Genomic DNA, 17,133 nt, shown 5'->3' with positions numbered 1-17,133 from the left:
CTCCAGTTTTCTGAAATCACCTTGCATTGTTCATCAGGGTCACAGCATCATTTCCCCATTAGTGGGGGCAGGGAGAAGACAATAAACTTGTCACCTTGAGAATATTTTATTAAGGGCTTCTGTCATTTGTGGGCTCCCCTGGTGGCTCAGATGATAAAGAATCTGCCTGCAATGCAGGAGACCCAGGTTCAATCCCTGGGTCAGGAAGATCCCCTGGAGAAGGAAATGGGAACCCACTCCTAGAGAATCCTATGGACAGAGGAGCCTGGTGGGCTACAGTCCATGGGGTCACAAAGAGTCGGACACGACTCAACGACTTTTATAAAAGAAAAATCTAAAGGAAACAAATGTATACCCTCAGTAATCAATATATATAACAGATGACTGCTGAATTTCATATGTTTATAACAAAAATTGGGCAGATAGAGGGATGGTAATTCAGGTGGGATGAAAATCCTGCTGGTTAACCAGTTTATTCTGTCATCACCTGTAATATTCCCCTACTGCACTGGTAGTTTTTCCATTTCAGAGTGTGTAGAAATCAGCTAGGAATTTAAAAATCAGCTAGGATTTTAAAAATCTGACTCACGACGCCCTCCTTCCCACTGCCAGGCTGAGTCAAAAGGAAAAGAGAAGTGGTTTGTATCGACAAGTAAAGACCATGAGTCATCCTCAATATCCAGGGGCTGTCATCTAAGCTGGGAATAACTACCCTAAGTTATTTTTCGTTATTCATAATTTGAGGTTTTGTTGGAAAAGAGTTAGTGGGGGTTGGAAATAAGGTTTCAGGTGATGTAACTTTGTAGAGCTTTCTGTTTGTTTCATTCATTTATTTATCCAGCTGCACCAGGTCTCTGTTTCGGCACACAGGGTCTTTAGCTGCAGTGTGTGAACTCTGAGTTGTGGCATGTGGGATCTCATTCCCTGACCAGTGATTGAACCGGAGCCTCCTGCATGGGCAGTGCAGAGTCTTAGTCACGGGACCGCCAGGGGGGTCCCTAGAACTTTCTGACTATCACCTACAATTTTTATTGTTGTGGTCAGTGCAACCTGACTGCTCCGTGTGTGTGTGTGACTTTAATGTTCTTTAGATCTTTAAAATATAATGAAATCATTGTACAACTGAAGGCTATCTTTCTAATAGGTGACGCCAACTACTTTGTTATACTTTTAGACTAACAGGTTCTTTGTCCAGGTCACCTGGTTGGCGTTTAGAACCTTGTCTGAGTTCCTGTCTGTGGAAAATGCAAGCTGTCCGTGTCGGTGATTGGATGGCACACCCATGGCGTGTGCTGGAGGTCAAGCTGCCATAGTCTCCTCAGTCACAGGTCTTCAGGAACTTTGTCCAATGTTAGTCGCTTAGTCACGTCTGACTCTTTGCCACCCCATATGGACTCCAGGCAAGAATACTAGAGAGGGTTGCCGTGCCCTTCTCCAGAGGATCTTCCCGACCCAGGGATGGAACCACCTCTCCTACATTGGCAGGCGGGTTCTTTACCATCTGACCCACCATTGAAGCTCAGTGGGTCCAGTGATACCTGATGAATCAGAGAGGAGCTGGAAAACACCATTATCACCAAAAAAATAAAGTGTTACTCACTCAGCTGTGTCCAACTCTTTGTGATCCTATGGACTTGTAGCCCACCAGGGTCTTCTGTCCATTAGATTTCCCAGACAAGGATTCTGGAGTGGGTTGCCATGACCTTCTCCAGTGGATCTTCCCTACCCAGGGATCAAACCCAGGTCTCCTGCATGGCAGACAGATTCTTTACCATCTGAACCACCATGGTCACTGAACCCAGAAAGAAAATATGATCTCCTTTGCTTGTAATTATCTGGGAGTTTCAGAGCAGACAGGAAATAGAGAGTAACAGCTGCTGGGTTCTGTTTCTTACCATTTTAAAAGCCAACAGGGCAGCCTGAAGAGCAGATGTTTTACGGAAAATCTCATGGTACAGAAATGCCGAGAGCTTTGTTCCAGAGGCAGATCATCAAAGACAGGAAACAGGATTAGAAACTAAATTTCCTGAGTCACTGGTCTGCGTTGATCTTGCGTCTTCTAACTCCGGTGGTTTAGTTGGGCTGGGAGGATGAGCCAGAGACCAGGGCCCCTGATGGACAGCCTTTGTGTCCTTGAGCACTGGGTGCTGCCTGGGCAATTAGTCACCTTGTACAGAAGTGAGGCTCCTCTGCTGACTGGGGCTTGAAATTCCTTTAATGGGGAACATGTTCCCATTTCTCAGTGAGAGGGAAGGCGTACACCCCTGCAACTCTCAAGAGAGGGAAAACGTGACTGACTTCCCTGTCACAGTAAGCTGACATGGAGCTGAGGAGGGGCAGATGGTGGTCTGGAGAGAGCCCCGCGTGGGCAGACAGGAAGATCCAAGGCTGCCCGTGCCCGCCTCCTGTGTAGACCGGCACTCCCATCTTGGTTGTTTCTGGTCACAGGAAACGCTTCTGTTCTGTGCATGCAGGCGTGTGTGCTCAGTCACATCTGAGTCTGTGATCGCATGGACTGTAGCCCGCCAGGCTCCTCTGCCCATGGAATTCTCCGGGCAAGAATACTGGAGTCAGTTGGCATTTCCTCCTCCAGGGGATCTTCCGTACCCACGGACCAAAGGTCTCTTACGTCTCCTGCATCATCAGGCAGGTTCTTCACCTCTGGCACCGCCTGGGAAGCCCCCTGTAATGTTTACCAGTGGGGACTTTCAATTTCCCTCCTTCCGGCTACATTCCTTTATTAGAAGAAAGATCTGTCCCTTCTCCACCAATTATTTATTTATTCAGTTCATTATTATTTATATCAGTTGAGATTAATGGATATTCTATATCTGGGCTACATCCAATTCTACAATTCTAGCATATTTTATTTTCTTGCTCAGATTGTTTCCGCTTTGGCCACTGAGAGCTCCTTTCACGTTAGCTAGCCCAAATGTCTGCTTGTTATGTCCCCATGATTTTTTTTTAGAACTTCTGTTCTTTGGGTACCACAAAATGTCCTAGGTTCGTCTTTTATTTTCTCTGCCCACCCTTAATCAACCATTTCTCCAAGAGTCCCTGGTCCTTTTATTGGAGAATAGCATTTAAAAACCAGTATCTGGTTGCTGAGTATGCAATTTGCTACTGGAATATCACAATTTCTAGGCTTGTTCTGAGCTAGAAAGAAGATAGAGGTTTACTCACACATTCTCACACAGATTTGTACGTACTTATATTAGAAACCACGAGTTTTTACTGGTACTTCTGATTCCAATCCCAAACCGCAAGCCTTCCCTCTTTCCTATTTGTAACCTCTTTCTCTGAGAAAGTGAGAAATCTGGCTTTGACTGTCTACTGTGTTTATTTATTTGATCTTCTCTAGTATACACATTAAGTAGTTTCAGAATTGCTAGTCCGTCTCTCTGTGAGAAACACATTTACAACTAGAACACAGTATTTCTTTGTGAATGTAGCTTCAGTTCAGTTCAGTTCAGTCGCTCAGTCGTGTCCAACTCTTTGCGACCCCATGAATCCCAGCACGCCAGGCCTCCCTGTCCATCACCAACCCCTGGAGTTCACTCAGACTCACGTCCATCGAGTCGGTGATGCCATCCAGCCATCTCATCCTCTGTCGTCCCCGTCTCCTCCTGCCCCCAATCCCTCCCAGCATCAGAATCTTTTCCAATGAGTCAACTCTTCTCATGAGGTGGCCAAAGTACTGGAATTTCAGCTTCAGCATCAGTCCTTCCAATGAACACCCAGAACTGATCTCTTTAAGGATGGACTGGTTGCATCTCCTTGCAGTCCAAGGGACTCTCAAGAATCTTCTCCAACACCACAGTTCAAAAGCATCAATTCTTCGGCACTCAGCTTTCTTCATAGACCAACTCTCACATCCATATATGACCACTGGAAAAACCATAGCCTTGATTAGATGGACCTTTTTTGACAAAGTAATGTCTCTGCTTTTGAATATGCTATCTAGGTTGGTCATAACTTTCCTTCCAAGGAGTAAGCATCTTTTAATTTCATGGCTGCAATCACCATCTGCAGTGATTTTGGAGCCCAAAAAATAAAGTCTGACACTGTTTCCACTGTTTCCCCATCTATTTCCCATGAAGTGATGGGACCAGATGCCATGATCTCAGTTTTCTGAATGTTGAGCTTTAAGCCAACTTTTTCACTCTCCTCTTTCACTTTCATCAAGAGGCTTTTTAGTTCCTCTTCACTTTCTGCCATAAGGGTGGTGTCATCTGCATATGTGAGGTTATTGATATTTCTCCCGGCAATCTTGATTCCAGCTTGTGCTTCTTCCAGCTGAGCGTTTCTCATGATGTCCTCTGCATATAAGTTAAATAAGCAGGGTGACAATATACAGCCTTGATGTACTCCTTTTCCTATTTGGAACCAGTCTGTTGTTCCATGTCCTGTTCTAACTGTTGCTTCCTGACCTGCATATAGGTTTCTCAAGAGGCAGGTCAAGTGGTCTGGTATTCCCATCTCTTGAAGAATTTTCCACAGTTTATTGTGATCCACACAGTCAAAGGCTTTGGCATAGTCAATAAAGCAGAAATAGATGTTTTTCTGGGATTCTCTTGCTTTTTCCATGATCCAGCAGATGTTGGCAATTTGATCTCTGGTTCCTCTGCCTTTTCTAAAACCAGCTTGAACATCTGGAAGTTCATGGTTCACATATTTTTGAAGCCTGGCTTGGAGAATTTTGAGCATTACTTTACTAGCATGTGAGATGAGTGTAGTTGTGCGGTGGTTTGAGCATTCTTTGGCATTGCCTTTCTTTGGGATTGGAATGAAAACTGAGCTTTTCCAGTCCTATGGCCACTGCTGAGTTTTCCAAATTTGCTGGCATATTGAGTAAAGCACTTTAATAACATCATCTTTTAGGATTTGAAATAGCTCAACTGGAATTCCATCACCTCCACTAGCTTTGTTCGTAGTAATGCTTTCTAAGGCCCACTTGACTTCACATTCCAGGATGTCTGGCTCTAGGTGAGTGTTCATACCACTGTGATTATCTGGTTGTGAAGATCTTTTTTGTACAGTTCTTCTGTGTATTCTTGCATGTAGCTTACAGTATCTAAAAAAATAGTATTTTACAAATTTAGTTCAATATGTTTTTTCCTTCTCCTTCAGTGAGATTATGTTATTTATTTGCAACACAGCTGTTAATAGTAAATCACTACAGGTAACAAGATACAAACTCAATATCCAAAATAAATTTACTTTTATACACTATCAATAAACAATTATAAAACACAATGTAAAATTAAATTAAATTTACATCATTAGAAAACATAAAATTCTTAGGAATATATTTTGCAACAAAAATTCAAATAGTGCAAGATCTGTACATAGAAAACTATAAAACATTGCAGAAGGTAATTAAAGGGAACTTAAATAGGTGGAAAAGTATATCGTGTCTATGCGTGGAAAGATCCGGTATTGCTGTGGTATTCATTCTCCTTAAATGGGTCTGTAGATCTGACTGCATCTCAGTCAAATTTGCAGCAGACATTTTTGTAGAAACTCACAAGAGGATTTGACAATTCATATGGAAATACGAATAATCTGAAATAGCCAAAATGACTGAAAAAAGTTGAAGAAATGTGGAGGTCTTGTAGTACCTGATTTCAGAGTTTATGTTTGTGCTGCAATTACCCAGACAGTATGGCTTTGGTATAAGGATAAACAAATAGATCAATGGAACAGTATAAAGTCCAGAAAATTGATTCATTTATAAAGATACAAAGGAATGAAATGATGAAAAAAATTTTCAACAAATTGTGTGACAAACAGCTAAATATGCAAATGGAAAAAATTTATTCCTCATATAATACAGAAAAATTAACTTGAAATTGGCCATAGACTTAAAGTGAAAACTTAAAACTTTTAGAAGAAAACATGAGACTATTTCTTTGGAGTTGGTGTAGACTAAGATTTTCTAGTGAAAAAGATAAAAAGCACTAACCATTCAATTAAATATTGACCAGATTTTTTTCAAAATTAAAAAAATTGCTCTCCGAAAGACATCAGTAAGAAAGCAAAAAGACAAGCCATAACCTTGGAAAAATTATTTGCAACACATGTATCTGACAAAAGACTTATCCAAAATAAAGACCTTCTCTAACCCAGTAACAAAAAGACACAATCTAAGAAAAATTACACAAGGGACTTGAAAGACATTTCAAAAAAGAAGATAAAAGAATGGTAATGAGCACATGAAACTTTGCTCAATCTTATTAGTCATCAGGGAAATTGAAATTAAAACCACAGTGAAATACCACGACACACCCACTGCAGAGTGTTGAGCTGAAAGGGTGCAAGTCAATTGTGGTGACAGCATAGAGCAAGGGGAACTTCGATCATTGCTGTAAAATAGTGGTGACTGATCTGGGAAACAGTTCGGCAGTTCCTTATAAAGTTAAATACACAGCTACCCTACAACCAGCACTTTTCCCTCTAGGTTTTTATGTAAATACCAAGAGAAATGAAATTCTGCTCACAGAAAGACTTTTACAAGAATGTTTATAGCATCTATATCAATAATAGCCCCAAACTGGAAACAACCCAAATGTTCACCTGCATGAAATTAGATAAACTAATTGTAATATCTTCATACTACAGAATTGTATCCAGCAATAAAAAGGGATAAACTACTGTTACATGCAGCCACATAAGTGAATTTTACAGATATTATGTGTAGTGAAAGAAGCCTGGAAAGAAGTTAATAATGTATGATTCCATTTATATGACATTCATTCAAGAAGGGGTGAAATTAGTTGGTGGTGATCTGTGGATCAGAGAGTGAGAGAGTGTGGCATGGGCTGGGAGGGAGTACAGTACAGGGTTTGGGAAATTTCTTTATCTTGGTATGGATGGTTACATGGGTACATACACATAAAAAAATCATCAGGCTGTCAACTTAAGATTTATGCATCTGACTGTATGCTTTGTATACTTCAATTAAAATATTTAAAGATACAACTTAAGTGGTGCCTCACAGCAGTTAGGTTGTTTGCATTGCAGGCACTTACCATCTTTTCTTATATGAAATAGGAAACTCAGAACTTTCCAAGATTCAGCCACTGAATCTTGGTACGCTAATTGGGGAAAAGAAGAAATGGCAAACAGCAACAGCGTTCACCAAGTGTCAGTTCTGAGCTAGAGAGTTTTCAGTGGCACGCCAAAACACAGCTGTGGGCACCCAGACGCGCCAGCAGCATGGAATCCAGAGCATGGAGGCAGATGGCGGGGGAGGTCTGGGCAAGGTTAAAGCAGCCTGGCAGGAGGCCCCAAAGTCAGGCAGATGGACCCTAAAGATTCTGAACCTTCTATTAGAGATCTTGACATCTGAAAGTCTGGACCATGGGAAGCAGGTCCCTGGCCAAGGTGGTAGGAAAGGCTCGGGCATGGACACTGGGACAAATCATCCAGACAGGACAAGGGACAAGACAGAGCTTAGTCTGAGAGACACGCAGATTTATGGGTACATGTAGCAAGCTCAGGGCTCATGGTTGAAGAGCATAGCATAGAAATCACACTTTTCTGGTTTATGGAATGCTAATTACTGGTGAGTTTGACTTGGTGTAAATGACTGAATACTGAACAATAGTTTCTTTTTTGGAGTTTCTCCTGCTATTTTTCCTCCAGTTTCATTGTATATAAGTGACATAGAACATTGTGTAATTTTAAGGAGAAGGCAATGGCACCCCACTCCAGTGCTCTTGCCTGGAAAATCCCATGGACGGAGGAGCCTGGTGGGCTGCAGTCCATGGGGTCGCTAAGAGTTGGGCACGACTGAGAGACTTCACTTTAACTTTTCACTTTCCTGCATTGGAGAAGGAAATGGCAACCCACTCCAGTGTTCTTGCCTGGAGAATCCCAGGGACAGCCGAGCCTGGTGGGCTGCCGTCTATGGGGTTGCACAGAGTCGGACACGACTGAAGCGACTTAGCAGCAGCAGCAGCAGCAGCAGCATTGTGTAATTTTAAGGTGTACACTGTGATGATCCGTATATGCTGTGCACTGATTAACACATTACTGTTAGTTAACACTCATCAGCTCACATAGTTACAATTTTGGTAGAGAGTGAGACATTGAAGATGTACTTTCTAGCACCTTGTATGTATAGAGTATAATACTGTTAGGTGTAGTCACCATGCTGTACTTTAGGTCACCAGACATTTTTCCCCTTGACCAACATGTGTCAATTTCTCCTGCCCCCAACCCCTGATAGCTGCCCTTCTACTCCCTCTCTGTGATTTTTTAAAAAGATTTTTCATCTTTTTAATTTTATCTAAAGAATTTTTCTTTTATGTGGACCATTTTTAAAGTCTTTATTGAACTTGTTACAACATTGCTTCTGGTTTATGTATTGGTGTTTTGGCTACGAGGCCTGTGGGATCTTAGTTCCCCAAACAGGGATCAAACCCACACTGCCACCTCCCCCACCTCGCCCCCGAATTGGAAGACAAAGTCTTAACCACTGGACTGCCAGGGAGGTCCCAACTTCAGCTTTTTTAGATTCTGCATATAAATGAGATTGTAAAGTATTTTTCTTTCTATGCGTGACTTATTTTACTTAACATAACGACCTCAAAGTCTATCTATGTGGTTACAAATGGCAGGATTTCCTTTTTTCTCATGATGAATGGCTCACTATTTCAGCATGTGTGTGTGAATACTTAGATTGCTTCCATATCTTGGCTTGTGTAAATAATGTTTCAATGACCATAGGAGTGCAGATATCCCTTCAAGATAGTGATTTCATTTCCTTCAGATAAATATCCCAAGTAGTATTCTTGGATCTATATGGTAGTTTCATTTTTAATTTTTTAGAAACCACCATACTATTTTCCATGGTGGCTGTACCAATTTCCATTGCCACCAACAGTACGCAAGGATTCCCTTTTCTTCACATCTTCATCAACAGTTTTTATCTCTTGTTTTTGACAATAGCTATTCTAAAAGGTGGGAGGTGATAGTTCATAGTGGTTTTCATTTATATTTCCCTGATGACTACTGGTGCTGAGCATCCTTTCAAGGACCAAGTAGCTTGGGATTAACATATCTACATTACCATGTGTGAAATAGCTAGCTAGCAGGAAGCAGCTGTATAGCACAGGGAGCTCAGGTCAGCGCTCTGTGATGACGTAGAGAGGTGGGGTGGGGCGGCTAGCAGGGAGACTGAAAAGGGAGGGGATGTATGTGTACTATGAGCTGATTCACGTTGTTGTCCAGCAGAAGCTGCAGTGGGGTGATTGCACTGGTGGAGTGACTGCAGTGGCGGTGGGTCCTCGCTGCAGGGAGCCTTGCACACCCTGAGTATGGGGTCTAGAACCTTCTGCCTTCCCTGCAAGCGGCCAGAGCACGTTGGTGTCAGGAAGATCATTCTGGAGTCAGTGATGAGAGGGTGGCCCTTTGGAAGGCCACAGAAACCATCACCCCAGAAAAGCTGGGATCTAGTCTGAACTAGGAGGGGTGGCAGAGGGCTACCGTCCTTTGGGTCACACAGAGTTGGACATGACTGAAGCAACTTAGCATGCACAGCAGTGAGTGTGAGGGGTAGGGGGTGAGACTTGGGCCAGTTTAATGGAGAGAATGCAGAAGGTGGAGTCAGGAGTGCCCCCAGGGCTTCTGGGGGAGATCCGATGTCACTGGTGGCCACTGAGGCACAGAGCCCTATGGAGTCCAAAGTCCAGCGGGTTTTGTGCTCTTCATCCCAGTCTCTTGTTTCCTGTTTTCACTCTAGACCCCCATGGGGTTGCACCCCTGTGTGCCGCACCCCTGGCCTTTCTCCCACAGTCCCAAGAACGCCTCCACCAGCTGTCTTATGGGCCAAGCACCAGCTGAGCTGCTGCAGAGAATCAGGAAACAAAGATCCTGAGGGTTGATTTCTTTCCCATATTAAATGTACATTATTCTGCCTTATGACAGCTTTAGGCAGTCACTAAGGGCAGTCAGGTTCCATAACATCGTCTTCAGCTAAATGCAAAGATCGTGTTCTTGAAACAAGATCTTTCTAGCTGATGGTACTCCAAATGCATGCTTCAGTGCCTGTAAAATCTATTTATGGTCTCCTGATTTCCACCCCCTACCCCCACCTCTATTCCTCCTCCACCGAAACAGTTAGAAGCGATTTCAAGAGGAGGACACTGCTAGGAAAGGAGGGAGGCATCACCCATCTGTTTATTGACATATCCATTGTTGGAAACGATCAAGATCAATTTCAGGGGCATGTATTCAAACGTAGGCTAAATGACCAAAGAAGCTGTATCATCTGATATTCGTTTTCTGTTCTGAAAGACTCAGTAATAAAAAGCAGACTCTTCATTTGACACAAAAAGGGAAAAGGAGGAAAAATTGGGAAGTAATGTATTCAATTATAGGAGCCCTTTGCCAAGAGCCTATTGATTTCATCTTCTAACAATTTCAGCCAAGCCTTAGTGGTGAAAAGATTCAGAAACAGGTCAGATCAAGCACATGTGTCCCCCCTGCCCCGTACCCACTCCTGGACAAAAATAGTCAGGTCTTTGCTAGGAAAGGGCTCTGTCTTGGGGACCTGTTCGTACTGCCAGGACCCAGACCAGAGCTTGGAGGGTAGCACCGGTGAGAGAAGAAGCTGCAGAGACCCTGGAAGATCCCCCCAAAGCTGCAGTCTCTATTACTGCCCTGCAGTGAGAAGCCTGACCTGGAGCCCCACACATCTTGGTTGTCTGTATTCCTCTCTACAAAATTTCCTCTTGTATTTCTGTGCCCTCTGCATCCAGCTGCATTCCAGCCCTTTGCCTGGAATCCACCTCTACTCCCACCGCCTGTCTGTGAGAGGGGAGTCTTTCATGTGCCCACTGGCCCTGCCCAACTCGGCTGGGTACCAGGCAAGTCTCAGTCCTGCTCTAGTCAGAGCAATGTGATGAGAAGGGCTCCAATGGACGGATGTGCAAGCTTGGTGGAGACCAGAGGGTGCACATTTGGACCATGATGTGGAGGGGAGCTCTCAGGAGAAACTTGGAGGGAGCAGTGGGTGGGGAAGGTGGAGAGAAGGGTACATATACCACTCTGAAGTAGGCAGGGGTGAGTGTCCTGAGACTGGATGGCTGAGGAGGGAGAGGAGCCATGCTGTGTGCATCATGTGCAAGTGTCTTTGCAGCCAAGCTAGTATTTGCCAACAAAGGTCCGTCTAGTCAAGGCTATGGTTTTTCCAGTGGTCATGTATGGATGTGAGAGTTGGACTATAAAGAAAGCTGAGCGCCGAAGAATTGATGCTTTTGAACTGTGGTGTTGGAGAAGACTCTTGAGAGTTCCTTGGACAGCAAGGAGATCCAACCAGTCCATCCTAAGGGAGATCAGTCCTGGGAGTTCATTGGAAGGACTGATGTTGAAGCTGAAACTCCAATCGTTTGGCCACCTCATGCGAGGAGTTGACTCATTGGAAAAGACCCTGATGCTGGGAGAGACTGAGGGCAGGAGGAGAAGGGGACAACAGAGGATGAGATGGATGGCATCACCGACTCAATGGACATGGGTTTGAGTAAACTCTGGGAGTTGGTGATAAACAGGGAGGCCTGGCATGCTGCGGTCCATGGAGTTGGAAAGAGTCGGACACGACTGAGTTACTGAACTGAACTGAATGGAGAACCTGCTCCCCATGCAGTTGAGGAGGATGCTGTCTCTGCTGCTGTGGCCCAGGCTGTCTGGAGGGGAGGCTCCTGTGTGAACAGTGAGGGTGTGTATGGGGAACAGGTCTGCAGTCACATGGCTGTGCTGAACAAGCTTTGTTGATAGTGGGGGATGAGGCGTGCCCTGGCCAACAGATACATCTGCGTTCCAGGTCTAGAGCCTGTTACTGGACTTCCCTGGGACTCACTGTAAAACCCAGGGCCAGTGCCATGGGGCACATGGGTGTGCTGGGAAGATCCGAGATGCTGGGCCTCTACATGGCATCACACCAGCCATCATTTTCATGGTGTGTTCCTCTGGGAACCCCAGCCTTGCACCCCCTCGGCTCATATCCTTAGAGGAGGGCTCCTCCACCCACCTTGGTCTTGCAGCCACCGGCCACCTCTGAGGGAAGGGAGTGAGGCTCTGGTGCCCAGCTGGGGCCCAGCGAGTGTCTCTGGGATGGGATGGGTGGTAGAGCAGAGGGCCCTGGGTTCAAACTCTGACCCGAGCTCTGAGATCATCATGAATTTCACAACTAGCCCCTCCCTTGGGGTCCCCAAAGCCAAGACACAGCCATCTCTGGGACATCTGGAGAATATTTACTTCTCCTTTTCGTAGGGAACAGGCAGGAGCAGTGGGCATCCTGTGTCCTTTCTCACTTTTTTTTTTGCATGGGTTGCAAGATCTTGGATGAAATGTATTTATCTGGCTCTCCTGGAATTGTAGCTCAGGTTCAAAGCTTAGGGTAATGGTATAAAGAATCCCATATTCCCAGTTCAGGAAGCCACCAGTGAGCTGACAGCTGGTGGACCCAGCCACCTTGCTTCCTCTGAGCTGCTAGTGGCAGACAAACCAGCCCCTGCCCATCGATGCAAGAACAGAGCTTTGGGAGAGAGCAGCGTTCCGGGAGAGGCTGCTGGTGGCCAGGAGAGGGGTCCTCTCTCCAAAGCCACACAGAGGAAACCAAGCTTAATCTGGAAGTAAGCCTAAAGAGCAAAGGAAGAAATAATGTAGTGGGCAAACACATTAGAGAAGAAAGAAAGAGGAGACAGGAGAAAAGACAGATGAACAATGCAGGAAAAAAAGATAGAACTGTAGACATAGAAATAGGAGAGGAGAGGAAGAAAACCAGAACAGAAACCCAGAAAAATAAAGAAAATACAGAAAGGCAGAGAACTGCGGAAACATTAAAGATACATAGCAAGTGAAAAGTGGTGAAGTAAGTTTGCAAAAAGAGAGAAAGAGGGACTTTCCTGGTGGCCCAGTGGCTGAGAATACACCTTCCAATCCAGGGGATGTAGGTTCAGTCCCAGGGAGAGGAACTAAAATCCCGCATGCCACGGGTAACTAAAACCCAATGCAGCCAAATAAATAAATAAAAATTTTTTTAAAATAGAGAGAAAGAACTCATCTTGAGAGGGAGATACAGAGAAATGAAATAAAGATAGACATAAAAAATACTGGAAGGCAGAAAAATATATTAAGAACACGTGCACATACATGCATGCCCACACACAGAAAGACAAGACAGACAGTCAGACAGGCGGAGAGACAGAAGGTGGGGACGTGGGCCGACTGGGTGAGGACTGGCCTTCGGGGATCCTGGAGGGAGACTTGTCCTCTGGCCGCACCAAGGGTGCAGTCACAGAGAGAAATGCAGGCGGGACCCAGGCAGACCCCCGCCTCTCCTGCCAGCGCTACAAAGGGCTACAGAGGAGTCTGCAGCAAAAGGGCTGAGAGGCCAGGTGAGCATGTGCTGCAGGTGGGCTAAGTGTGGGGAAGCCAGACCACAAGTTCCACCTGCTACAGAGAAGGGAAAGAAGAGAAACTGAAGGAGAAGGAGAAGAAATCCTGTATGGTTTGGGGTGCACCATTTCCATTACTTTACCAGGTGGTCATCTACTGGGCTTCTCCCCTGGTGGCTCAAAGGGTAAAAGAATCTGTCTGCAATGCAGGAGACCTGGGTTCAATCTCTGGGTTGAGAAGATCCGCTGGAGATGGGAATGGCAACCCACTCCAGTAATCTTGCCTGGAGAATTCCATGGACAGAGGAGCCTGATGGACTACAGTCCAGGGGTAGCAAAGGGTCCGACATGACTGAGTGACAGACAGTTTCACTTTCATCTGCTGGGCAAGATTACTTCCTCCTGGACAAAGGCTCCCAAGTCTAGGGGAGTGGGCTTCTGTGGACAGCCGGAGAAGCAGAAAGTAAGGAAAAATCATTGTTTGACCTACTTTTCTTCTCTATAAAATTTTAAAATAACTGCATGTTGTATTATTCCCCATATCGGATGGATATAATTTAAGACATATGGTACCTAAAGTGTTTTGTAGAATCTGATATCCAAGCTTAGCAAACTTATAAAGGCCTGCATGGTTATTGGTCAGGACTGGACTCTTTCCCGCCCCCGCCCAACTGATTTCTACCTTCTCTCCACAGTAAAATAAAAAGGAAGAGGGTAGATTTAAACAGCACGGAAAACAAATTCAAAGGACACAGCAAATGGATTTGGAGCTGAATACAAAGGTAGAAATGTTTTAAATGCTGCCAGAGACAGGAGCCAGGGGGTCTAATCAGATGGTGGAGTTGAAGGACACGGACCTCCCCTCTGCCCACCTCCGCCCTCACCTCCACCCACAAACGCATCACAAACGGTTCTACACCTGGAACAAGTCTCACAGAACACCTACTGAATGCCAGCAGGAGACCTCACACAGCCGAAAGCACAGGAAACGTCTCCATGTAACTGGGCGGTGGTGGTGGGTTAGTGTCTCAGTCGTGTCCGACTCTTGCTACCCCATGGACTGCAGCCGACCAGGCTCCTCTGTCCACGGGATTCTCTGGGCAAGAATACTGGAGCGGGCTGCCATTCCCTTCTCCAGAGGACTTTCCTGACCCAGAGATTCAACTCACAGCTCCTGCATCTTCTGTGTTGGCAAGTGGATTCAATTTCAAGTTCCAATTATTCATTCCTAGAATACAGAAATACAGTTGACTTTTATTTGTATGGGCTTCCCTGGTGACTCAGACTGTTCAATTCTTGGGTCAGGAAAATCTGCTAGAGAAGGGAATGGCTACCCTCATCAGTATGCTTATCTGGAGAATTCCATGGATGGAGGAGCCTGGCAGGTTGCAGTCCATGGGGTCGAAGAGAGTCAGACAAAACTGATTGACGAGGCTTTCACTTTTGATCTGTATATCAAAGGCTTATATCTTATGTTTGCTTAATTGACTTCTTAATTCTAGCAGTTTTATCGTATATTCCTTAGGATTTTCTATGTAAAAAGTCATGTCTTTTTGTAGTGAAGACACTCTTACTCATTTCCAAACTCTCGGCCTTTAGTTTCTTTTTCTTGCCTTATTGCCCTGGCTGGAACCTGCAGTAATGTTGAATAGAAGTGGAGATATGAACATTCTCATCTTCTTCCTAATTCAGAGGGAAAGCACTTCAGTCTTTTACTATTACATATGATGTTAGCTGAGGTTTTTTAATAGATCATCTGTAGGGAGGTAAGTGTTTTTAACTGGCTATATTGCTGCCCAACCTATTTGGAGGTGTTTCTAGAAAAGAAAAAGGGGGAATGGATATGGGTATTCACCAAAGATGAGGCAGCAGGGGTCTCTTTATGAGTTCAGTTCTGTCTTAGCTGTATGATGACTTATTAGGAAATAAGCATTTATTTCCCTTAGAGGCTTTAAGTGTGGGATGTCATTCACATCAAACATGATCAGGTGTGACAACGCATCTCTATAAACTATGTATTTGGGAGGGACAGGGAGCTAATTCTCCATCAGTCCATTGGGAGGCAGTGTATCCTGTGACTAGAAATGTGAGCTCCTAAAACTGGGTACCATATCTCCAACCTTGGGCAAATTCCTCAACCTTCCCCCTGCAAAATGAAGATAGTAAAATATATCAGTAATACTTATCTCCAGGGCTTCTGAAGGCTAAATGAGCAAGTGCAACTTAAGGGCTTGAAACAGTGTCTGTTGCTTGATGCAGTTTAAGAAGGATTTGCTTTCATAAGGCTAATTTATGCCTAAAAAATTCCATGGACAGAGGAGCCTGGTGGGCTGTATAGTCCCTGGGGCCACAAAGAGTCAGACACAACTGAGCACCATGGGGAAGGCTAATTTATGCGCAAGTTTTCAACAGCAAGTTTACTGCTTGAAGTAAAGAACAACCATGCCGTTAAAAAAAAAAAAAATCTTTCAGCCATTCTGCACTGCACTGTGGGGTCTCAGTTCCTCGACCAGGGATCAAACCTGCACTCCCTGCATTGTCAGCAGAGTCTTAACCACTGTGCCACCAGGGAAGTCCCAACCATGCCATCTTTAATGAAACCTCGTGTTAAGATATTTTAACTTTGGAGGGTTAAATAGTTGATTTCTGTTGTTCTACCGTGTTTTTGTGCAGTAAGTAAATGTAAAAATTCTGTGCGTTGGAGTTGGGTTACAGTTATCTGCAGGGTTACAGTTGCTGACAATGACATTCTGCAGTTAGCACTGAGTCTACACTTAGAGGCTGAACTAGGGTTTGATCTTCTGGTCTGCTCACTTGGACCACCTGATCGTGGGATGAAGTATGCCCCACACACTGTTCAAAGGCCACCCTGCCTCAGTGTATGGACCTGTGTGGCTTCAGCTTATTGCTTCCCGCCCATCAGCTAACTCAAGGGACCAGAGGCTTCTCAGTTGGCTTCTTTTCTGGGCATCTGCCCTCGTGAAGCTGCCTTCCTATCAACATGTTCCATGGTCTGGGGGGAGTTGTGGAGGGTAGGGGACAGTCGTGCCAACCTTTCCATCTGGTAAGTGGAGGGCCAGGGGCCACTTGCCAGCAAGGATGAGGTTGCACTGAGCCTTCTCCAGTGGGTCTTGCAGCAGCACTGTGATGTTGACATATAAGGAAAAGCACTTAGGAATTGGCTGCCAGGGGCCTTTCTCCTTAACTTGAACTTGATCTTCACTTTTGTCTCATCCTATTGGGGATTTCTCTGGTGGCTCAGTGGGTAAAGAACCCACCTACCAATGCAGAAGATGCAGGTTCAATTCCTGGGTCAGGAAGATTCCCTGGAGGAGAAACTAGCAACCCACGCCAGTATTCTTGCCTGGGAAATCCCATGGGTGGAGGAGACTGACAGGCTTCAGTCCACAGGGTTGCAAAGAGTCAGACAGGACTTAGCGACTAAACAACAACATCCTGGCGGAAGGGCTCAGCCATAGCCAGTTTTGCAGAGGGCCCTCTGCAAGCTTCTTCCATCTGATATGCCTTGTTCATTCAGGGTTCCATGTAGTCCAGCCAGTCTTCTGTCTCTGCTTTGCTCTTGATCAGGCTCATGAAAACTTACTCTATCCACTGACTCTTTAAAAAATCTAAAAGTGTCCCGCAATTCTGTTTGGACACATCCACGTTATATTTGATACAAGGAGATTCCTCTCTCCTTCCCATGTGACAGTGGGGGCAGCCGAAGCAT

At 44.9% G+C, this 17,133-nt stretch overlaps 1 protein-coding gene across 4 annotated transcripts in view; it reads left to right on the top strand.

Annotated features, from left to right (window-relative positions):
* The window catches only part of ACOXL (acyl-CoA oxidase like), a 330,642-nt gene that overhangs the window by 241,878 nt on the left and 71,631 nt on the right, over positions 1-17,133 (top strand). The window contains exon 16 of one of the 4 annotated variants that reach the window (XM_061431437.1): positions 1,196-5,155. The exons of the other annotated variants lie outside the window; for them this stretch is intronic. Within the exon in view, the coding sequence (XP_061287421.1) occupies positions 1,196-1,267 (72 nt within the window). The 3' untranslated portion in view covers positions 1,268-5,155. Of the gene's footprint in view, positions 1-1,195; positions 5,156-17,133 lie in introns of those variants that run through there. 4 annotated transcript variants of the gene reach the window in all.

The sequence above is a fragment of the Bos javanicus genome, chromosome 11, assembly GCF_032452875.1.
Source record: "Bos javanicus breed banteng chromosome 11, ARS-OSU_banteng_1.0, whole genome shotgun sequence".
In the NCBI taxonomy this organism is placed as follows: Eukaryota; Metazoa; Chordata; class Mammalia; order Artiodactyla; family Bovidae; genus Bos; species Bos javanicus.
The sequence above is the reverse complement of the archived record's forward strand: the minus strand, read 5'-3'. Positions and strand labels throughout refer to the sequence as shown.